Raw genomic sequence first — 24679 nt, 5'->3', positions numbered from 1 at the left:
CTAAGTACTATACAAATGCAAATTATCATTATGGATAAGGGAAAAATAAGAAATTTTGGGGGGGAAATGAGGGCTTTCCACTACTTTATTAAGCTTTCAAAAATAATGGCTCTTAAATGTACACATTGGTGATAAAAATGGAATATAACCCAATACATTCTTTTCTCCGGGCAGTGGCATTACAGTGTTTTCCTCTTCTTCCTCATCTAATTTTCCCATTATGAATGTGAATTACTGCTATCATTTCTTTTAATTTAAAAAAGGGAAAAGAAGCCAGGCTCCCATAATTGTGAGGAAAGAGAAACACCGCCAGCAGTCACCCCTAGCCCTAGCTAACACAAAGGCAGTGGTGGGCTTTGCACTCGGTCTCTTCATACTCGGTCCAGCTCAGGGACTAACTGAATGCCTGGGAATTCTGCCCCTTCAGCGTCTTCAAACACCTGTCACTTGACTTCGGCCTAATCAGCACCTTGTGGTAAGTATACCCTCCGCTCGGTCAGGGCATATTCCAGGCCTCGGCCAAGAAAAATGTCAACGCTTGCTGAGGGAGCCAAAAGCTAACAGTTTGGGGATTAGTTTCCATTTACCAGTCTAGGCATCTTGGGAGTGCCCGGGCGCCTGCCTCTGCCAGGTGACAGGTCTGAGGATGGGGCAGTGGCAACTGAAGAAGAGCTACACGGAGTTGTCTGAATACACTTGCATCTGGCTGTCATGTCTTTCTATCTTTCTCTCTCTCCCCATTTTTAGCTCCCTTTTGGTCTTCTTCTTCTTTTTCTTTTTTTTTTTTTTTAAAGATTTATTTTACCCATTTAAGAGAGAGAGGGTAAGGGGAGAGGCAGAGGGTGAGGAAGAGAGAGAAACACAAGCAGACTCTGTGCTGAGCATGGAGCCCAACCCAGGGCTCGATCCCATGACCCCGAGATCAGACCTGCGCCAAAAGCAAGAGTCAAATGCTCAAACCAACTGCACCACGCAGGCACCCCTCCCTTTTGGTCTTCTAAACACGATATTCTCTCTGCCTGAAAATTTCCACTCCATATATCACCTATTAGCCTGGCTAACATCTCCTGCAATTACTTTCCACTTCACCCCAAACCAGGATGGCTTTCTTGTTGCCCTCCATGCTCACCCCTACTCCATCCTACCTGTCTGTTCTTACTCCACCTCAACTCTGAGGTGTATCCTGGGCTGATGCCTGCATATCAAACATCAATAAGGGTTTGCCCCAGGAGTGGTCAGACCCTAGCTGACTGGGTTGGAGGTCCAGCAGACCTGCTCTGTCTGCAGTCTTGTCCTCTTTGGCTTTTATGGCACAAATGAATTTACTCTGAAAGGAGAGGTAAGCTCCTCCGGAAGCCTGTTCCAGATCACTCCAACCTTCAGGGCCTCTCCCCCAGCCACCACCAGACTTTCCCTTTAGCAATGAACCCTGTATTGCCTTGTGACTCCCCTGGAACTGGGTCCTTGGAGCCTGACGGGCAGGAGCCGTGTCGTAACCCAAACTCCATCATGTGCTCAACAACTATGAATCAGTGTCCACCATGTTCCAAGTACATGAGAAAATACCAAGATGTGTAAGACATGTTACTTGCCCTCACAGATGAGCACAGACATACAGGGGAGGGAGACAGACATGCAGGTAATAGTTTAACTGAGTTAGTTATAATTAGGTTCTCAGCCTAGTTTTAGTGTGGTATTCTGTCTGGGAACTCTCCAGAGACGGGCTGTTCTAATTTTCCCACAGCCACCTCACCTACAGGAAAATACACTCAAAAGCTGCGCAAATCAGAATGTGCAGAGAACCAGACAGAAAATCGGATTCCCGACATGACAGAACCAGGTTAGATGCCCTGCCGGTAAAGCTCCCAGGGCCCCCTGTATGTCACCATCAATCACTCTGTATACTTGTAATTACCTGGCCAGGGTCTGATGACTTCTTGCCCCAAATGTGGATTCTACAGGGCCCTGCATGAGACCATACCCATCGTACCCCCAGAGCCTCGCTCAGTATCTGGGATATGGTTAAAGTTCAATAAACATTGGAGGAACGAGTCAATGCAAAGACGTACAAACATGAAAACCTTTTCCTAAGAAATTACAATTAAGAGAAATTTGCAAAGCATCAATGCTGAACTTCTTTAAGTCATCACTCCTACAGCACACATCATCGCTAAAGCCTTTTAAAGATGCAGCAGGAAAAACTTTCACTAACCTCCAGACCTGGCCAGATCATAATTTACTGGCATATTTCTACATACCAGGTTCATCTTCAAAGGTCTTCTATCCCTTTCCCAAGCCCCCCATTTTCCTGAGGAAGTTTCAAAAGCAGTGACATTCTATTCTATCTGCGACTTCACGTTCTATTTCCTTCCCAATTTCCCAACAAATTCAAGATGGGACAGAACACCACTTCCACCCTCTGCCATTGTGTGTAAACATGGATATCATCATCCACAGTCAGGGGGGAACAATACCAATAACCGTGAGATCAGCCAAAAATAACAGGTTCGGCCTGTCTCGTTCTGGTGCCCATTTCTGAGTCCCTTTACCCCGACATTTGTAATGCTGATGTGTGAGGAAGAGTCCCAGCCTTTGTGGCTGTGATGATCCTGAGAGGCCGTGGCTGTCTCTGCATCATGGACAGACTAATGTATGCTTGGGAACATGAGTAATATTATGGCTTGTGCTCTGAAATGCTAGTGGTTTGTTTGCTGAGCTGGTTCTTCTGAAGTCTGACTCCTTTGCACCTCTTTGCAAGTCAACTTCTCTTCCTTTGTAAAAGCTCATCCGTTCTCACAAACACCTTAGGTACCCGACTCTGGACTATAGAGTGGGAATGGTGTTGAGTCCCCACAGGGGTAAGGTAAGGATTCTCCACTGAGGTGTATGTTTAAGTCCAACAGCACTGCCTGCCAACTACGATTCCAACACCACACAGGAAATCACACCGAGTGACTTTGAAAGTCTTTTCATTTCCAACACCAGGATTCTGTTTGTCTAACTGGAGGGTGTCAGGTGAATACTGTGGTCACTCACTCATTTATTCAACAAGTGTTTGCTGAGCTCCTACTCCACGCTGGCCTTTATAGGCGGATCTGGGGATATGATGGAGAGTAAGACAGCTGTAATTCTTGTTTTCACATAACACAGTCTAGTGGAGCACTGGCTAGATTAACTAGATGTTAATCAAGCAATCATAAGTAATTTTAAAATGACAGCTGTAATATATGCAAAAAAGGAGAAGTGTGTGTGCCATGAGAACCAATAGGAAGGGGAGTGGACCCACAGTGGAAGATTAGGGAGGCTTTCCCGAGAAACTGCTCCTGCTCTCATCTGGAAAAATACAGAAATAAAGGACACTGGACTCAACGAAACTACGGAATTGAAAAACCACAGAGCTTGTTTAGTCACTAGTGTCCACCCTGAGAAACTCTGTAAAGAAACTGCGGGAAGCACTCACCAGCAAGGGACTAGAAGGTGGAAATTAACTCCTCTATAAACAAGGAGATTAGAAGTTCACTTAAATGTCTTCAGCTGCTACTCATTCACAGCAGTAGAGGCCCATAGCTATGCAGCTTGGTTTTTGAACCATATGTGGCAGAAACATTACAGAACAATTTTCTTTTTTTCAAAGAGAAAGAGAGTTTACGGATTATTCTCATGATGCATTCTCTCTTTGCATAAAGGAGATATCAAAGGGGAGATAAATCACGGTTGGCCCTTAGTATTTGAATAAACTGAATAAATAAAGAGGAACAAACTTTAACAAGAAATAATTTAAAGTCTAATGTCTGGGTTCAAAGAAATCAATCCCTCAAATGTAACATGAGTGACAAATTTTCTTGGCAAATTCTCCTGAGTAAAAACTTAAAGGGGCTTCATTAGCCACATTATATGAGCTAAGCAGTATTACGAAATGCCCTGAAAGCTAAAATAAGTGAAAGTTATTTCCAAAAAAGCAGAGGGCCCGGTTCTCTAGAAATAATCATCCCACTCCAGTCTTTACTTTTTAGATCACACACGGATTTGGGCTCAGTTCTGGACCTGATCTAGGAGAGGCACTGGTGAACTTGGAAGCACCGAGAAGCTGGTGCTGGGCATACAAACAATGAGAAATGAGCGGGAGGACTAAGGATGGGTAGCCTGGACAGGAGAGGACCTGCAAGCTGCTTTGCAGTAGGTCAAGCCCTGTCATGTGAGAGGAGCCCCTTGTGGTATGCTCTCCAGGTGTGTTCCCAGCCTGTCCACTCAGGGACTCCTAATGGCTCCAGGCTTGGCATCCACCTTGCCCAGTGCTTCCCACATGGATCTACGGGGCAAGATGTCACTAGATATGACACACACACACACACACACACACACAAAGACAGAGAGAGATGCAGCTAACTGTTTAGGTAAAACTGTACAAACAGGATCCCTTACAGTAGAATGTTTCGGAATCTTTGAATGCTAATATCATTATGAATATCCAAGACAGAGAGCTGTGTTCCAAGTTTCCCAATATCTGTTGAATTCAGAACCCTTTCCTGGAATTAGTATCTTTCCAGACACCCAAACACCCTGGGAAACCTTGTTCTAAACTTTTCTCCCTTTCACTCTGTTCAGCACTGATACAGATACAGGGGATTAGCAAACCAAAGATTAAGACATGGTCCCTGCCTTCAAAGACAGCTTCGTCCATAAAAAAGAATGCTTGAAAGCAAGCCTGCACTTAATAACATTGAGGGGGGTGGTATTTCATAGAATACGACCACCTCACAGGTTCATGTACATTCATCTGGTATCCCACTGAGTAAGACGGCATCATCCATATTTTATGAAGTAGGACAAGGCTAAGCAGTGGCCTTGTATTCTCTGACTGAAGACACAGAATGCTGGGAAACCACTGAGTCTTCTTTGTGGACACTGTTCAGTCCCAAGACTCATCCATCTTTCTTACATCCTTCAATTCTATCAAGTCAATTCATTACCAAGGAGCATTGCCACTCCCTCTAGGACATTCCATTTCTTAGAGCTTTGTATATAGGTGTATTAAATTTACCAGCTCATTCTACCCACCCTACCCCAGGACTTGCAGGAAATGAAATAAAAGCAGTATTCAAACAGCTATTCAAAACAGTATTCAAATCCGTATTTAACCTGGTATGAATTGCAACTCAGTTGCAATTACAGAAGGTTAGATTTCAATCTTTGCTTTGCTTTGGTACTAAAGGACCAAGATCAGTCCTTTTATTTCAAAATATTGGGTAAAAATACTAAGAGGAGAAGAAATACGGCCAGTTGATGTACCTTGTAACCTGGCTGGAGACCAACACATGGATAAGGGCCACAAGCCTGAACGGAGGGTTAGAAAGGTGAGAAACTGACATGGGTAGGATGAGGCAGTAGGGAAGGTCATGAAAGTAGGACTTCCGGTCAGCATTTGGACAGGCAGAGAGGAGGGAGAGCAGAGAAGGTAGGGTCTAAGGGTCCTAAAAGGTCCCCCAGCCTACCACGTCCCCTCCCCTCATCACGCTAACCATTTTTGCAGACCTCCTCACAGACAAGGACATGGTTCTCATCTCTTGATCACCTAGCAACTTCCTTCTACCCTAAGGGCCTCCTTCCATTTAACCTTAATGAATCATAACTTGTTGCTACAGTAAACTTGGGCCGGTTCAAGAGAAAGATTTAATGCTGTGCGGCAACTTCCTCTTAAATAAAAACGAAAAACTGACTCGTTCCACCGTATTTCTTCCCCAGAAAGGAAAACATTTATAAAGGTTTCCTTGGCCACGGAGGGAAGAAACACATGTTTATCACTCTGTTTAATCTCTACGGGCTCAGGGACGATGCCCCCCAAACTTCCTGTCTCGGTGGATCTGATCCTCTGGAAGTAAAATTAGCCCTCCTCGGCTAAGCAGGCTCACGGCTTTTCAAATGTGTACATTTCGCCAGGGTTGTTATAAATAGACTGCATTTTGATTTAGGACACATCAGCCACCGGTGCTATTTCGGTCCCGCCTTAGCAGTCAGAGCGTCCCCTCAAGTCGTGTTTACAGGAAAGGGCACGGTAGCACAGGGCCATGCACTCACCAGTCCCGAAGCTCTCCTCCCCACAGAGGGACAGTTTGCTCGCATCCATCAAATTCCCGAAAAACTTCCAGCCCGTTGGGGTCTCATACAAAGCGATCTTTGTAGCATTAGCCACCCTTCAAAGGCATGAAATCAAAGTTACATCACAGCAGGACTGTTAGCTTAGCCACGTGAGGGGGGGCACTGGCAACCGTTATTGTAATCAAGGGTCCCATTTAGCACGGCTTGGAGGTACACATAATTCTAAGATGGACGGAAAATCGTAGGAGAAAACTTGTGCACAATGGGCTACTATATGTGGAGTCGGAGGAGGGGGTAAAAGAGGAAGAAGGAAGAATTAATTCAGGTCACCGAGGTTAATATCTTAGAAGGAGCGACAGTAGCAAAATGTGCAAGGCTGTTTTTGAGGCTCCTTCCACCCAACGTGTTCTGGACACGGACTACAGCTATCAGCATTCCATAAAGAACAAAGGAAGGATGTTTTGATGCACTTCACGTCACAGACGCATGGAGTATTGGGCTTAGGAGGGCACCATTTTACAGAAGAGGAAACGGGGTCTAGGATGGTAGGTGACCAGCCTAAGGTCCAGAGAGCCAGGATGAGCAACAGCCTGCTGTCTAGCCGCCCGGTCAATGCTCTTTTCATTTCACCAGAAGGCCCAGAAAGGACAGTGTCTTGTGGGTCTCCCATTTGTACCAACTCCCCCACGCTACTCTTTGGTCCCCTATCCTCTCCAACACATCTTCTACTCCTTCCTATATATCTGTAGACTATTTAGAATCTTAGAGGCCTTTTTTTGTTTCTTTCTTTTTTTTTTTTTTAAGATCTCTTTCCCTCTTAAAAGGAAGACAAATCCATATTTAATTCGCTGTTTTTAAAGTTCTGCCTTCCAGAAAGCTGACCTTATTGCTAGCAGAGCAATGTCACGTTTAGACTCTAACATCTGAAGAAAATTAAATCTATAAGCTTGAAAGCTGAAAATACAATAAACTTTTACCTGGGTAATGAGTTATTTCCATTGTGATTCTATATGTGCATTACCAATTTTTCCAAAAACCATCTCTTGGATGACATGGAAGTTATTTCCAGGCCTGCTAGGTCTAATTACAACAGCTCGGCCAAAACCAGCTCACAACTTCAGCTGCAGGGTGTGGACCCAGAAGCACAGGGTTCTAATTCTCACTTTGACTTAGCTGTGGGGTCTTCAATAAGATGACTAGCCTCTCTGACATTCGGAGTCCTCTTCTTTAGGATGAGGATTGCTGTGCCGATCAATTAAGACTATAAACCACTCTATGAATATTATCAATTTCTTCTTAGCAGAAGAGAAGTTAGCACTGGTTGTGTTAACACATATCCCTCCTCTCCCCCACAGTAGGAAACTACTACATGGCCCACTTGGGCCAATGAGGAGTAAAGGTTCTGGGTTCAAATTCTGACTCAGCCATTTACTAGCTGGGTGACCTTGGGCAAGTTACTTAACTTCTTTGGCCTTTTGTTTTCCCACCTCTAAAGTGAGGTTATAGATACCATTGACCTCCTAAGGTTGGTTTGAGAATTAAATGACTTAAAACACAAGGCCATGCTCAATAAATATCAGTTATTCCTAGAAGAACCTTGATATATCCATTCTGCTTTCTTCTCTGACCTTGACCTTTTATTCATTCACTCATTCCTTATTCATTCATTCACCAAACATTTACTGGGCACCTAACATGTTCTAATTAGCATTCTCCTTGGTCCTCATTTACTATGTATTACTTGTACTTTTCTAATTGTTTTAGATGTGTTCTCACAAATCACCTTAAAGCCTTTGTAAATGAGGGGTTATATAACAAATAAATAAATAAGCAAATTTGAGATACTAAATGTTTATTATACCACGTCCTTTCTCATAAAAACTGAATATAATTTTCCTTAACTATTTGAGCTTTTTGTTTATTTGGATTTTGGAGAAATGAACATTTACTGTATTTGTGTATAGACGGGCACCCAGTGAGGGATGGACGTGGAATGCTTCTTCAGAAATTCTCTGACATACTGACCCTCCTTTGAACTGCTCTTTCATTCAAACTCTGTGCACACCTGCTAAAGGGGGGGTGGTGGTTCTCCGGAGTGATGGCTTCAGTACAGTGGGGCTGTCATCCACTCATTTCTTCAGTAACATTCAACTGTTCTTTTTAAAAAAAGTGTGTGTGTGTGTGTGTGTGTGTGTGTGTGTGTGTGTCCTACTGTGTGCCACGCACACCATGGCATACACTTTAGTGAATAAGACAGTCTTTTCTCTGTAGAAGTTTACAGTGTAGCAGGGCAGATAGGTAAGCAAACAAGCTACGGAAACAGTGTGGTAAGTGCTGGAATGGAGGAAGCACAGGGTCGTGAGGAAACACAGAGAGGGGACAGCTAATCCAGAAAAAAACCCACCCCTTCCCTCATAAACACTTATATGTGGAATAGAAAAAACAAAACAAACAAACAAACAGATTCTTACATAGAACAAACTGGCGGTTGCCAGAGGGGAGGTGGGTGGGGGAATGTTGAAACAGGTGATGGGGATTAAGAGATACAAGTCCCAGAAATGCAGAGCACAGCATAGGGACCACAGTCAGTAATACTGCAATTACATCGTATGGGGACCGGTGGGGACCCCGCTTACTGCGGTGAGCACTAATACACAGAATTGCCAAATCAATATGGTGTAGGCCTGACACTAATAAAACACTATATATTAATTCTACTTCAATAAACAATGTTTGACTAAATAAACAGCACACATTATGCCTCAGATGCCCAAGCTGCAGGGGGAGCAAGAGTGTTCTGGACACAGAGAAGAGCCCCGTGAGGGCCACGGGAATGAAGACCTACCGGTCCAGGGCCCCACTGGTGGGCATGCTGCGGGCAAAGCCTCGGACCCCGGTTTGCTGGAAATACGGAATGCTGAAGATGTTGGCAGCAATGACAGCCACGGAGTCCGAAGGGTTCACAAAGAACCCATGCTTGCCCAGAATCATGTTTCGATCCTTTGGGAGAAGGGGGATTCAAAGGAAGAGCTTTTAATCAAACTGTTAAAAAAAAAAAAAAAAAAAAAAAACAAACACCACCACCAACAAAAAACTATCTTACATGGGGAGGTATCAGAATTTTAAATTCTCAAATTTAAAACTGGTATCTTTATTCATACTGGGTTCTAAGCACTGGACTTTGTTTCTAATGGCTCTGCATAGTATACCGCTACACCAAAGGCACCCCCATGCCAAAAAAACAAAAACTGTTTTCAATTAAAGTGCAAGCACAAACTCCTTCTGAACCAGAATCTCTGCTCTTCCTCCAGAGGCCAGCTGACTTGAACTTCCCAGACCTTTTCCAAACTCTGGAATCAATCACCTCTCTCCCAAAGGAGAGAAGAGATCGACATAAGAAGAGGAAACAATGACTGTTCACATAGTTTGGTGGGTCTACCAGGCATCTTTCGAGGAATAAAGCAGATTTCTTCAAGAAAGGGCTCCTAAATCGCGGCCCCTCCATCTGATGCAGGGCCTAGCAAAACACACTGCCACCTTCACTGCTTTCTCGGTGCCTGGTGTAAGGAGTACTCGAGTAACACAGTGTATGGAGGAAAAAAAAATCCCATCATGCTCTGCTTCAGAAAGGGGCACTGCAAAATAATGTCTTGGAGGACCTTTTAATTGTCCAAAATTTTGATATGGGAAATTTTATGTTTTTTTGGAAATAATGGATTCTGGCTGAATTTAAGAAGAGCAATAAAAATATATTTTCGTCTAAGTAAAACGTGTAGTACCAATGAAAATACATTTCTTCCCTGTCTGTTATATAGTCACCAATGTAAATAAAACAGCCTGTTTATTAAAGATACTAAGTGTAGAGAAGGAATAAAAGGTTAATTCTCTCATTATAGTTTTATTATTCAGCTAATGCAAATGACAAATGGGTATAAGGCCAAATTCTTTTAAAGGATTAAATAAACCTAGGATGGATTTCTAGAACCTGACCAGCTCATGAAGCACCAGCCGTTATACCGTAACTGAGCTCTGATCACCCTGCCACTCTTAGGAAACAGGAATACCTAAAACCAAACACGTGGGTCCCATTTCAAGGATTTATTCCTGTACATGAGGGTCTTCTAATAACTTAGCCCTGACCCCATGTGCAGTGAGGACTCCTCAACAGTCACTCACTCACAAAGCCCACAGGGCCTGATGGAATCAGCCGGCTTCTCCCCGCTTTGTAGGACCAGGCCTGGCCCGTGTCAGAGTTCATGGAAACGCCCTTGTACCCACCCCATCTCCATCAAAGGCAGCCCCGAAGTCGTGCTCTCCTGTTTTCATGGTCTCCACCAGGTCAGCGGCGTAGGTGAGGTTGGGGTCAGGGTGGTGACCTCCGAAGTCCTCCAGAGGGACACAGTTAACCGCTGAGTTGGCAGGGGCACCCAGTTCTTCGCAGAGGATCTTCTTCACGTATGGTCCCACAACTACGTAAAATGTGAAATGAAGAATCAGAAACTATGATTTGTTAAAGCATGTCAGGATCAGGGGAGGGGGTGGAGGCATTCTAAGGAGAACGGCGGGAAGGGCAATGAGAACATAAAGCCTACGTTCAGGGGCCAGCGGAGAGGTAAGTCTGACTGGGATGGAAGGTTGTGCCAAAAGGAATAATGAGGGGTTCGACTAGAAAAGGTGGGGCTAGTTGATGAAGGAAAACAGGGGAAGGCAGGGGAGTTAGTGTCTATGAAGGACCTACTAAACACCTTGCCAGGGGCTTCACAACCATTTTCTCACTCCTCCCCCCCCCCCCAAAAAAGAGCTCACAACATAGGAGAGCTTAGTGCTTAAGAGCTTGGACTCTGGAATCAGTGTCTGGGTTCAAATCCCAGCTCGGTTAACCATGGGCTGTACAACTGTGGGAAAGTTGAAAGTTATTTCACTTCTCCGAGCCTCTAGCTACCCTATCTGCAAAATGAGGAGAATAACGGTGGCTACCTAATAGGGCTGGTGTGAGGATTCAATGAGTTAATAGATAGGAAGCCCTGAGGACAGCACCCGGCACATATGTTATAAATATTTGCATTATGATTATCACCTCTACTTTATAGATCAGAAAACTGGTCTGAGATGAAGCCATTTGCCCGAATTTACGTATCTAGTGGGAGAGGGAGCTGGGCTTCAGAGCCCTAATCCTCCTACTATATCCGGTTATCAGACAAACTGGTTAAAAATAGAAACAAATAAAAAGTAAGAACTACCAGCAAGAGGAAAAACCAGTCACATACTTTTATGGTGACATTTTGTACAACTACCAAGAACATTCATCTCTAAAATGCTGAGAATGTGTTTTCATCAAGGAAGGTACAGACACCAATGTAGGCCACAGAGGTTGGAAGAGGGCAGAAGATGTTTCTTCAGTTAAGGGTCACATTAAGGAGGCTGTGGACACACCACACAATAAGGTCAAGGCAGCCAGGGCTGTGAAGGATATAGAAACTGAGGCATTAGAGGAACCTCTGAAAGACCTGGAGAACAAAGTGTACTTCAAGACCAGCTTCCTCTACCCCACACCCCAACACAAACCCATTCTTTTTATTTTTTTATTTCTAGTTTTTATTTAAAATCTCGTTAATTAACATATAAAGCCCATTCTTAAGCCATTCTCCTCACTTCCCTAACATAACATCTCTTAAGCCTTTGTGGCTTTGCTCCAGCCATTGCATCAGCTGGAAATGACCACCCTAGATCCTTCTTTCATAAAAACTAAGTGGGTTGCCAACTTCTTCCAGGAAACCTCTCTTGATACTACTAGTCAAGCTATGCCTTCTTCCATACCCCAAACAGAATACTAGAAATTCTATCTACCCCTCATTTGGTTAGCAGTTTTTGACCCATCCCATCTCCCCAAGTCCCTGCCTACCCCCAATCACACATGTAGTAGGTACTCAATACATACCAGGTGAATGGTTTGAAATGACAGAATGGCTATTATCTTAGTAAGGAAGTGGACACATTCTGTGGGACTCCAGAGGCAACTTAGGACTCAAAGGTGAGGTTCAGGGATGGAAGATATCAGCCCACCAGAAGGTTTTCTAACTGTGGTTTCACAGTGTAACAGGAGGCCCTAATGGCACATCAAAAAGGTTCAATCCCAGACAGAAAGTCTTCCCAACAAGGCACACAGCTAGACTCTAAAACCAGGGAGACTCTTTCCTGCTCAAAGATTCAAAAATTCTAAATTTATTACAAAACAAATAAATAACCTCTGTGCTCAGGAATTCCCGCATTTCTCCATGTGACAAAGCCTCACGGGTTCTAGTCTACAATGATGGCTGCTGTCTCTGCTGACCAGGCCACACACCCACAGAGGAAGAAGAGGGAGAGACACCCAACTGTTGTTCCTGAATTTAATCCTCAGCTTGCTCTTGTAAGCTCTGCTCTTCTAAGAAAAGGCACATGTGGGGGCAGCTGAGTGAGGTATGGGACTCAGAACATGTTCACCTCTTCTAGCAAATGACTGCCCCCCCCCGACTTGGAATAGATGGGGGCGTTTGGGAAAAATGTGAGGTATCTTCTGAGGGGGAGGAAGCACCCACAAAAAGTTGCTTAATGTGGAAACTCTGACCTTTGCACTACCTTGCCACAAGGAATGTCTCTACTGTTTTTTGGCTGTATACAATTAGATCTTTATCTATGTGAATGACACTCTGATACGGTTGCAAACTCACTATTTAAAAACCGTGAAGCAGGGCGCCTGGGTGGCTCAGTGGGTTAAGCCGCTGCTTTCGGCTCAGGTCATGATCTCAGAGTCCTGGGATCGAGTCCCGCATCAGGCTCTCAGCAGGGAGCCTGCTTCCCTCTCTCTCTCTCTCTGCCTGTCTCTCTGTCTACTTGTGATTTCTCTCTGTCAAATAAATAAATAAAATCTTTAAAAAAAAAAAAAAAAAAAAAAAAAAAAAAAAAATAAAAACCGTGAAGCAGAGAGTCTCAAGAAAAGGCTTGTTAAAGCATCATGGTACCCAAAATAGAGAGCAGCTTGTTGTCTCTGAGAGGAGGCAAGGGAAGAGACATGGCTCCATACCTCCATGCATGGCATCAATACGGATCTTCAGTCGGTTTGGACCAGAAAGCAGTTCTTTCAGTGCATTGAAATCAAAGATGTTCCTCAGCATGGTAGCATAAGCTTCCACGGAATCCACAATTTCCACTGTGAGAACAAGCAAAGTTAAAATATGGGGGAACTAAACACATTAAGAAATATTACCCTCAGGCCGCCTGGGTGGCTCAGTCAGTTTAAGCATCTGACTCCTGATTTCAGCTCAGGTCATGATCTCTAGGGTTGTGAGATTGAGCCGCGTGTCAGGCTCTGTGCTGAGCTGAGCATGGAGCCTGCTTAGGATTCTCTCTCTCTTTCTCCCCCTCCCACCTCCTTAAAAAAAATTTTTTTAAAGAAATATTATCTTCTGAAATGATTACATTGCTGTAAACCCACAATAGCTACTTTAAAAGGATAATTATCAAGCCCCTTCAGTATGCCCAGGCTGTTACACAATCTCTTACTCAATACTAACAATATTCCTGACAGGAAATGTTCTTAGTCCTATTCTGCAGACAAGAAAGCTTCAAGCCTGAAAGGGTAAGTAACTTGCCCACATAGCTGGGATGGGGCACACGTGGGATTTTTTTTTTTTCCCAAGATTTTTATTTATTTATTTGACAGAGATCACAAGTAGGCAGAGAGGCAGGCAGAGAGAGAGGAAGGGAAGCAGGCTCCCTGCTGAGCAGAGAGCCCGATGCACGGCTCGATCCCAGGACCCCGGGATCATGACCTGAGCAGAAGGCAGAGGCTTTAACCCACTGAGCCACCCAGGTGCCCCACACATGGGATTTTTGACACAGGTTTGCCTGACTGTAAATTTGGCTACGTGGCCACACTCACTCCTTGCCTATCACCATAAGAAGCATATTTTGATGATATAAGTAACAGGAAATGCAATGCCCACTTTCCTTTCCTTTTTCTAGGCCCACTACCATGGAATTTAATGGTAAAAAGCAGGGAAAAAAATTTTTAGTAAACCACTTCCCACGTGTACCACTAAAGAAATAAAACAAATATAAGAACTTAGTATTGTTCTTGTTGGATGTGCGGGGTTCTGAACATTTTTGAAACTCTAAGAGTTTAAGAAATTCTCTACTGTTTTCTAAACCCTAAGCATGTCTTCAAGATGTGCCAAGGTGCCAGGTTATCTTTGTTAGGATGAAACCACGACCTCTCGATGGGTAGGTTCCAATAAAAATGCATTCCATCAAATTGCAATCCAGAGGAAAGTGTGCACATTAGTACAGCCAAAATCCAAGTCGCCTTACTAACTACCTCATTCTTTTTGTGCTAATATGAACAATGTTATAAACCCTGACTCCATCAATTACTACTAATACCTTGGCATTCAACCACAAAATCTACCACAGCTGCCTGTGTGGAGAGTTTCATTTAGCCACCAAAATGGCTGACTTGGATTTTACTAAATATCAGGGCAGGAAAAATAAAGAATCTAAACCCAGACTTTGGGATCATTCACAGCTGGTTCACCACTCACTGACTGTGGGATCTTGGGCTTGTCGTGTAAGCTCTCTCAACCTTTGTTTCCTCATCTGGAAAAACTGAATACAGATAGTGCCGCCCTAACAGGGCTCTGTCAGAATAAAGTGGGATAATGTATGTTATGAGCTTGGCATATAATGAACGCTCAATAAAAGTTAGCTTTGAATGTAATCCTACAGGTCTTCTAGTCAAGGCTATTCATTTTATAGGCATGGAAGCCAAGGCCTAGAAAATTGAAAATGATTTATCCAAAGTCACAGGGCTGATTTCTGGCAGGGCCCTGAGAGTCCAGGTCTCTGGATTCCCAGACCCAACTCCAGACCTGCTAATTAAGGCATGCAAAGGTTAGTGACCACGATCTTTCCAAAACTGAAGACTCATTGTCTTAAAACCTTGAAAGGCAAACTGTTCAAGCTGGAACTGAAGAGGGCAGGAGAGGAGGAGAGTCAACATGCCTGTGAATGGTTTGAACTTGTTTTCCAGGTCAAACTGCTGCTTTCCCAGAACTCCAAGGTCTACTTTCAGGTCAGGGCAAATTGCATATTCTTCAATTGTCTTGCTGATTTGAAAGATTTTATCCGTTATTGCTTCTGGAGCAGGACCTGGAAATCAGACAGCGAACTGTGGGTCATTTCGTGGGACTGACATGAAAATACAAAGAACACAGAGTTCATCCATTCCCCTTCATGAGCACATGTGACCTTCCATCATTTAGGCAGCAAAGTGCCAAAATTTCCTAAAAGAAAATATCATGTTAATGGTCATTCATGCCTATCCTCTCATATTCAGGTACAGCAGGATGAGAATCATTCCACTGTCACCAAAAGGATAACAAAGACTTCCCTTGCGAAGGATCAGAACCAGAACCCTGGCCTTCCAGAACCAGAACCCTGGCCTTCCAAGGCCTCGGTTATTAGTTTACGCTAATGAACAGAAACTGACTACCCTCAAAATGACAGCACACTCACCTCCATTGGAAATATTAAATTTGATTCCAAAATCTCCATTGGGCCCTCCTGGGTTGTGGCTGGCTGTCAAAATGATCCCACCAATGGCTTTGATCTTTCGAATGATGCAGGATACGGCAGGGGTGGAAAGGATTCCATTCTGCCCGATAACCAAGCGACCAATCTAAGAGAAGAAATCCACAACGTGCATCTTAATATCGATAAATCCAGAGCTACTGCCCAGAAATATCAAAGCTATAGGCAGATGGACAAAGAAATAGTGCTGAAGCAGAAAAGGTGTTCTTTAATCAATACCTACGGCTTGGGTTATTATTATTTTATTATGAAGTAGAATGTTGAATAATATTACTGAAGTAGAATCTGCATGGCAGAACAAAGCTATTCCTTCACAAAGCCATCCCTTCAGATAGTTTTTTGGGACTTTGTAGTTTTAAAATAGTGTGTGGCCTGGGGAAGCGCTCAGGCTCTGGCAAGAAAACACAAGAGTATTTGAAACACAATCTTTCCAGACCAGGTTCATAATTTTCCACTGAAAAGTTGTTAGAAAACCCACATTTTTATCCAGTTCAATCATACTTTCAAACCACACTGATGGGAGAAGATGGAAGTTTAGCTAATTAGAGGAATTCTACCCAGAGAGAAGGCTTTTTGCAAATTAAAAAAATTTTTAAAGTGAAAAGGGCAAACTTTATACGAAGAGTTTAGAATCTGCGACTCATAAACTTATCTTTCCAGTCAAGCCTGGATTCTGATCGGGTGATCCCCTCCGAGCAGGACAGACCTACCCATGTCGGGATGTACCTGGGTTACCTGCTGGGCCTAAGGCAAAAGATGCTGGGGCTTATTACTGGTTAATCCAATCAGAACCACCGACAGGAAAAGACTCCAGGTGGTATTTTGCTGTGTTCTCAACTTACCTTCCAGTAACTCTCATAGATGCTATTAGCACAGCTCCTAAATCTTCCTTCACTAAAACGTAATTTATGTTTGTTTCACTGTGACCCAAGTTAGAAAAGAAGGAAGAAGTCCCACCAGTTCCTTGAACATACTTGGAGAAGACCTGATGACTGCATCAAAAGTTTTATAAAATGAGGAGTTTGTGCCCTCATTCCATTCTCCCTTCTGAGAGAAGAAAGGGACAGGGATGTTTTAAACATGTCCATTTGTTATTTCTTTCTGCCCCACCCAAGATAAACATGCTTGAAGAAATGACTTGTGGTAGAAGACGTGTCTGATGATACCTGGATTCTCTGGGCAAGCTTTTCTGGGACTGTTACCTCTGCCCCCTGCAAGTCACCGAAAGCTTGCCTGCCTCGTCATCAACCCCTCGGCTGCCAACCATCTCCCAGGAAGCAGCTGGTTCATCTCAGTCACCTCTTGGCTCTCACTTGTCCATCTCAGAACAATGTTCGTTAGACCGATACATTTGCTCTGCCTTGCCTCCCTCAGGAAGTGGTGATGACCAGGGTAGGCGGTATAACGAGGCTCCTCTGTAAACTAGAGGGACCAGAAGGCGGTGCGAAATCAACATTAATGATTATCACCGAGCCATAGAGTGCTTTTTAAAACCCATCACATGTTCGATTCATTCTCATAACTGCTCCCTAGGACTGCTGTATAGACGAAGAAGCTGAGGTTCAAAGTTATGATGCTGCCCATTCATCCGTTCTTGCATTCATCCAAAAGCAATAATCAAGTGTTTATGCAAGGATGGTATAGGAGGCACTGGGATAGATGGCAGGGCAAGGTTACGTGGCAAATTAGTAACCATAGCTGGCCACTAATAGCTAACTCAATACAGTGCAAACAGTAACATCTCACCCTTCTAGCAGTTTCTGGGTTCTTGTAAGAGTGAAAGTCTATGGTTGAGCAGTTCCATAATTTCAATAGGAGTGGCTTAATTAGAGATGGCAATTGAACCAGCCAGAGTAGTGATGGAGCTATCTGGAAATTATACTTGCACATACTTGCACATCAGTTATACTGACCTACACTCAGATCTTATATGTATTTGGTCTGGAGAGGGAGACTGGTGAATGAATATTAAGCTGCACCACCCAAGTCATCCCTTATTCTGCCATTCTTTAGGGTGAAATCTGCAATGGTCAACCAGTCAGCAATGGTCCAAGAGTGAGGGGATTACATTGAGGGTAAGAATAAGAAAGTCAAGAGACAGAAGCAAGGAAAGTCCATGGTTCCTTCTTCCTCTTCAGCCCAATAAGACATAACAGTGGATCAAAGTCCCTCCTTCCAGAGGACTCTATCCTATGAATCACCCCCGGGAATATTAATCCTCAACCTGATATTGAGGAGATATTACTCTATTACCCTCCTTCCCTTGACAACATCTGGAGAACTACAACGGTTCCTGACTCAATCTCCCTTTTCTCTCTCCCACCTGCACCACCTTTATTCTACCCTGGCTGATTCATCCTTCCAACTCAGGACCACCTAGTTCATCTTTTTAAATCATAGTTCTGTGCCTCTCCTCTATGCAAACCTTCCCTGTACTATACGATCCAGAAATTCTAATTCGAGCTGTAGACACAAAAGAAAGCAGGGACTGAAACAGATCACTTGTACACCCATGTTCATAACAGAATTATTCACAATAGCCAGAGGTCCATGCATTTATGAATGCATAAACAAAATATGGCATATACACACCGTGGAATGTTATTTAGCCATAAAAGGGAATGAAATTCTGATACATGCTACAATGTGGATGAACCTTGAAAACACTGCACTAGGTAAAATAAGCCAGACACATAAGGACAAGTATTGCATGATTCCATTTAAATGACATACACAGAAGAAGGCAAATTCATAGGCAGAAAGTAGAACAGAGATTGCTGGGGGGTAAGGGAGGAGCAATGGGAACTTATCGTTTAGTGGGTCGAGAGTTTCAGATGGAATGAGAAAAAAGTTCTGGAAACGGATAATGGTGATGGTTGCAGAATATTGTGAGTATAATAACACTGAAGTGTGCACTTAAAAATGGCTGACACACTAAGTTTTATGTTACATATACTTTACTACCAAAAAAATGCATTTTTAAAAAAGAAAAATCCTTCCCTGGCCCCCCAGTGTCTACCAACTTTCAGATAATTCCCTCTACCTGGTACTGAAAGTTCCCCATCAAACAGCCTTTCCTGTCCTTCCTTCTCCCTCCCGCTACTCCTTCCCACATGACACACTGCCAGGAAGGATACCTCACGGTTTACGTGCCATTTTATCATCCAACATGACAGGGAGCAAACTTAGTTTTCCTTTTAAAAAACAGGGCCTCAAACTATGAAAAGAACCTAGATGTCCATCAACAGATGAATGGGTAAAGAAGATGTGGTGTGTGTGTGTGTGTGTGTGTGTGTACACACATACACAAATGGAATACTATCTAGCCATCAAAAAAACCAAAATCTTGGCATTTGCAACAACGTGGATAGAGCTAGAGGATATTATGCTGAACGAAATAAGCCAATCAAAGACAATTATCATATGATCTCTCTGATTATGAGGAATTTGAGAGGCGGGGGGAGCTGTGAGGGATAAGGAAGGAAAAAAAATGAAACAAGATAGGATCAGTAGGGAGACAAACCATAAGAGACTCTTAATCTCAGGAAACAAACTGAGGGTTGCTGGGGGGTGAGGGATAGGGATAGGGTGGCTGGGTTATGGGCACTGGGAAGGTACGAGCTATGGTGAGTGCTGTGAAGTATGTAAACCTGGTGATTCACAGACCTATACCCCTGGGGCAAATAATACACTCATTATATGCTAATAAAAAAATTAAAAACAAAAAGACAGGGCCTCATGTTTTCTTGTGTTTCACAACGAAACAAGTTCCATGCTCTTTGTCCTGCTAGTCATACACACATATTCTTATTTCTAAATATATCTCTACATTCAAAGCTCTGGAGACCAAATGAGATATCAGTATTATAAACAGGGGCCCACTAATGTCTTATTTTGTACATTAAAATTTCCTGTACTTCTTAGCTCACAGAAGCATCATGTAAAAAAAACTTCTTGTAAATGCAGATAGCTCTATGCAAATAAAAACAAAGGGAAACTCCTAACAAAGGCAAATTATATTCTACAGTCCACAAATGCACCAGATAAAAGTGTAATAAAGAGGGAAAAAAATGAAATGATCTTCATTTAGTTCAGTAGGCTGAAGAGGCTTCCAAGAATCGGCTTAAGGGTGGAATGGGTATTGATAGAGGTGGGGAGGGAACAAACCTGTGGCAATAAATCATCTTTCCTTTACATTTCCTCCCTAGAGCTCTGTCCACAGTCAAAGGGATGTTATAGGAGTCAGAACTGAGGATATGTTAGAAAAGGAAGGAATCAAATCATCTAGGAGGTGATAGGTTTTATCAGATTAAAGTGCTTTACAGGTCCACTAAATGTTTTACGTAATTCAGTTTGGTTGCATGACTGCTTTGAATGCAACACTACTTTAAATCAAGAATGCCCTTGAGAAGATTTGAAAATACTGCTTGGACTGCCACAGCTCTAACAAATAGGCACTTACCATATTTAGTCAATTATTATCACTTAAATGTATTATTTAGCAAACCTTCAGATCGTAAATCTGAGCAAGTCTATAGGGTCTGCCTGAATTACACATTCTTACCACCTCTTCCAACATCCTTCAGCTCCACACAAAAATGAAATGAAGCCAAATATATCACAGCAAAGGGGACAGTGTACCACATCCACTCAATGATCTAGATATATGCGGAGAAATAATGTTCCTTTCGTTCTTTCTCTAAAGATTAAAAGCATCTTAATACCTTTCCCTTTGCAGCTCTCCTCAAAGGTGAAATTTACAACATGTCACATTTTATCTTAAAAATCTGTATGCTTCATAATAATTTCATATTTGAGTGCTTTATCAGCAATTTTTACATGAGAGGCATTCAGATTCTGAAACTGGGTAGGAAGGAAGCTTCGCATTAAAAACAATAGGATCTACAAACATTTTTAAATGTAATCTGGTGGTGTGTTTTTATTTTTGCTTTTATTTTGGGTTTTGCAATCACACCTGCTTGGCATATTATTTAAAAGAGACCGACGGTGAAAGCCCAACACATTTGGTTGCCATGCTAAATTTTTATGTTCTCAGGACCAGAATCACTCTCAGAAAGGAAATACAACAGATTTTTTAAAATTGTGAGTTCTGAGTGACCGTGTGCTCCAAATTATTGCTAAGCATAATCTAAAACACTGAAAATATATTTTTGGTCCCACAGAGGAATCTGCAGAGCAAAAATAGCAATGTCCTGCTGCCTACCTTCCTGCAAATCATTGGGACTGTGCGAATTGTTAGATTATCAAGATCAATGCCTTCTGGCGCCAAGATTCCTTCTGATTTGGTTAATTTGGCCAGTGCAGTTTTTCACAATGCCGAGCTCTCAGCCGAGCCTCCTTATATTATAGTCTTACAGGAGTTATGAACTCTACCCTGTTGCACAAATTCACCGCACACAGGGCTTCTTTGTGTCCAAGGTCATTATAAGCAGGCTCCCCTGTAACAGGTCCTCTTGGTAGGCTTATACCTAACATTTTCCAATCCCCTCCTGGCATTTCTGCATGACTACCAGGATCCACAAACAACAGCACGCCCTGGCTTTTGTTTTCCTGTTTGACAAGTGACTGAACTTCAACAAGGAAGCCATTGAAAGAAAACAAAATCCTCCTCTCTCCTCTACTCATTAGAGCTGTCTTACATAGGCAAGGGTACCCCTTGGAACTAGGTTAGAATGTAGATAAGACAGCTTAAGGCTGGGGGGTGTGCTTTAATGTTTAAAAAGCAGCAGGTACTTTTTCAAGCAAAAGGCATGGAGTACAACACAAAAGGAGCCGAACTTACATTCCTAGATCCCAACATGACTACTGTAATTTCAGGAGTAATATCACAATACACATTTTCTGCAGTCACAATGAAATGCTATAGGGATACTAGTAGAACTCAAGTGTATACAACATACAAATCCTTGTACTCTTGTATATTTCTGCAAAACGAAGAAAGAAGCATATGTGGAGAGCCAGAAACATAATAATAATTACCGTATACCAACCCCATTGGCGGCCGCCATCTGCACTATTGTTTCTATCGCCGACTTATTAAAATACCGCCCATCTCCACCAATCACCAGTGAGGATCCCTGGCGATCTTTGAGGTCTATGGAAAAGAACAGACTCTGGATGAAATTCTCCAGATAACATGGCTTCTCCTCAAAACAATAGGTTTTCTTCCGTAATCCACTAGTTCCTGGTTTTTGATCATGGTAGGGTGCGGTAGCAAAGGTCAACAGAGGGAGAGGACCTTCTTCCATTGTCCTGTATTTCCCGGAAATCCATTCACCAAAATTACTCATCTTTCATTTTCACCACTTGGCTCAGTGAGGGTGTTCAGGGAGCAGGCAAGGGTCCTCAAAATAGTCTGTCCGACCCGAAGCTGCAACAGTGTCATCTGAGTAACTAAAGGAGAGGTTGATCTCTCTCAATCAGGAAGCTCTGTTAAGTCCTTGCTGTCGTCACCCATGGTGAAAAGTTAAGGGCCACACACCCATCCACACCCACACAAAAAACACATTTTCCAAGTTGTTTTGGTGAGGATATTTCTGCCCACATAACGATGCCAAATACCCTTCAATTATTTTTGCCGCATCTCCCCCATTGGATAATCCAAGGATACTGCCTGTAGCAGCCTCCCGTCACAAACACCGGAGGACGGCTGCCAGCCTCTACTCGCAGAGCCCAGGCAACGATGGTGCAAACGCAGTCCCAAAAAGCAGGGACTTTTGAACAGGACACCCTGGTGTGGCTCCCGCTGCTCCTGACACCTCTTAACGCAGAGCCTCTCTGGGCACTCGTCACTGAGAAGGCCATCTGCTGCTACAGTTGTCCCATGCCATCCTAGCAAGTTAAAGGTCAATCTTAAAATGGAAGTGAGGGATCTCAGTTACCTCTGGTTTCCTTACATCACCATCATTTTGATACCTGAGTAATTTTTTACTTCCCACATGCAATTCCAGTTAGAAGGAAGAAAGTCACCGAACAGAACAAATTTATTCATTGCTCACCAAGGATTTAACAAGACAGTATTCAGCTCCAGAAGAGCAGATACCTACAAATATGCCCTGAATGATCAATACCTTGATCATTCCCTTGAACTTAGGGAAATGTGGGAATGGAGATGCACCAAATCCTTGAAAATGCAAGAGAAACAGGGAGGGGGAAAAAAGTATGTTTTTCTAAGTGCATGAGGTTTGATCAAGTTATTATCTGGACAAATAATATGAACATAAGATTAAACTTTGTGTTTTTTTGTTTTCATTTTCTCGGGTTTTTAAAAAATATTTTATTTATTTATTTGACAGAAATAGAGGGCACAAGCAGGGGGAGCGGCAGGCAGAGGGAGAGGAAAAAGCAGACTCCCCGCTGAGCAGGAAGCCCGACACTGGGCTTGATCTCAGCACCCTGAGATTATGACCTGAGCCAAATCAGATGCTTAACTGACTGAGCCAACCAAGTGTCTTTCATTTTCTCAGTTTTACATAGACTTGGCTTTTAAGAAAACATTTTTAGTGAAGCAGGTTAAGTCCTTTGCATTTGAAGAACCTAAGATGTTTTAAAACATTCTATCTGAATAAATTTAATATCCAACCCCCATTTGGTCCCTAAGACCTTATTAATGATCCATATAAATGCATGTTTCCTTATCTAGTTCAGCAGAAGTTGACAACTAAGAAACTCCATTGTCAAGGTTTTGGTGAACTTGTCAAGGATGCTTAAAAGGTAAACCAGGGCTAGTTACCCCACTTGTTTGGAGAGTCCAACATGCACTGGAGTCCAGGTTTTCAAGCGAAACATGAATAATCACTTGATAAACAAAATCTGAGTATTTTTCTACTAACTTGTCAAGCAAGGTCAGAAAGCAAACAGGACTGGGAGCAGCAGACTGCCCTCTCTACAGGACCAGCTGAGGGGACGGGCCCCAGAGCTGAAAGCAGCTGCTGGCAGAGAAGCCTGGTCTCCTTCAAATGACAAACGGTGCTGGTCCAAGTGCAGGGAAGACCTTGAGACATAACATTAAAACAATTCGCAAGACCACGTCTACTAAGTCGAAAAGCAGCTGGCCAAAGGACAGGTTTTATAGTTTACTTGGGGCTTTTATTTACTTCTTAAAGATAAAATTCTTTAGAAATTAATTTATGAAGTCAGCTTGCTATGCTAACCATAGTTTACATGCCTACTGCTGGCAATGACAATAAAGGCGTTTTTTTTTAAGTCTGGTGCCAAGCTTTCTCTGGTTCTAGATAAGTTTGCAAATTAGGCCAAGCATATGTGTCTTGACATATTTAATAATAGATCAAGATTTGGGGCGCCTGGGTGGCTCAGTGGGTTAAGCCACTGCCTTCGGCTCAGGTCATGATCTCAGGGTCCTGGGATCGAGTCCCACATCGGGCTCTCTGTTCAGCAGGGAGCCTGCTTCCCTCTCTCTCTCTCTCTCTCTGCCTGCCTCTCTGCCTACTTGTGATCTCTCTCTGTCAAATAAATAAATAAAATCTTTTTTTTTAAAAGATTTTATTTATTTATTTGACAGACAGAGATCACAAGTAGGCAGAGAGGCAGGCAGAGAGAGAGAGATGCAGGCTTCCTGCGTAGCAGAGAGCCCGATGCGGGGCTCGATCCCAGGACCCTGAGATCATGACCCGAGCCGAAGGCAGCAGCCCAAACCACTGAGCCACCCAGGCGCCCCAATAAATAAAATCTTTTAAAAAAAATCAAGATTTATGAAATATCAACCCAATAATCTTTTCATTGGGAATAACAGAGCAACCGGCCACATATTCGGTGGTTTTAACAAGTTCTTGAAACAAAACAAAACAAAAAACCAAGTTCTTGAAATCCTAGGCTAGACCTAAGGGCACTTGGTCAAAAGGGTACTCCAACATCCCCAGCTGGAATGTCTTTGCCCACACGGTCCAGCATGTTCTCTGCTGATGGTCTGCCATCT

The 24679-nt window shown here is 43.1% G+C and overlaps 1 protein-coding gene across 2 annotated transcripts in view; it reads right to left on the bottom strand.

Annotated features, from left to right (window-relative positions):
* PGM1 (phosphoglucomutase 1) overlaps nt 1-24679 on the bottom strand; it is a 62322-nt gene that overhangs the window by 12898 nt on the left and 24745 nt on the right. Inside the window, exons 1-7 of one of the 2 annotated variants that reach the window (XM_045064663.1) lie at nt 21735-22117; nt 15649-15811; nt 15136-15282; nt 13160-13285; nt 10375-10565; nt 8942-9096; nt 6076-6191 (exon numbers count right to left, since the gene is read on the bottom strand). In XM_045064663.1, coding sequence (XP_044920598.1) covers nt 6076-6191; nt 8942-9096; nt 10375-10565; nt 13160-13285; nt 15136-15282; nt 15649-15811; nt 21735-22034 — 1198 coding nt within the window. In that variant the 5' untranslated portion in view covers nt 22035-22117. Of the gene's footprint in view, nt 1-6075; nt 6192-8941; nt 9097-10374; nt 10566-13159; nt 13286-15135; nt 15283-15648; nt 15812-21734; nt 22118-24679 lie in introns of those variants that run through there. The other variant, XM_045064664.1, reaches the window with a different exon arrangement.

The sequence above is a fragment of the Mustela putorius genome, unplaced genomic scaffold (genome assembly GCF_011764305.1).
Source record: "Mustela putorius furo isolate JIRA1106 unplaced genomic scaffold, ASM1176430v1.1 tig00003853_pilon_pilon_pilon, whole genome shotgun sequence".
NCBI lineage: Eukaryota > Metazoa > Chordata > Mammalia > Carnivora > Mustelidae > Mustela > Mustela putorius.
This window is presented reverse-complemented; position numbering and strand designations above follow the sequence as displayed.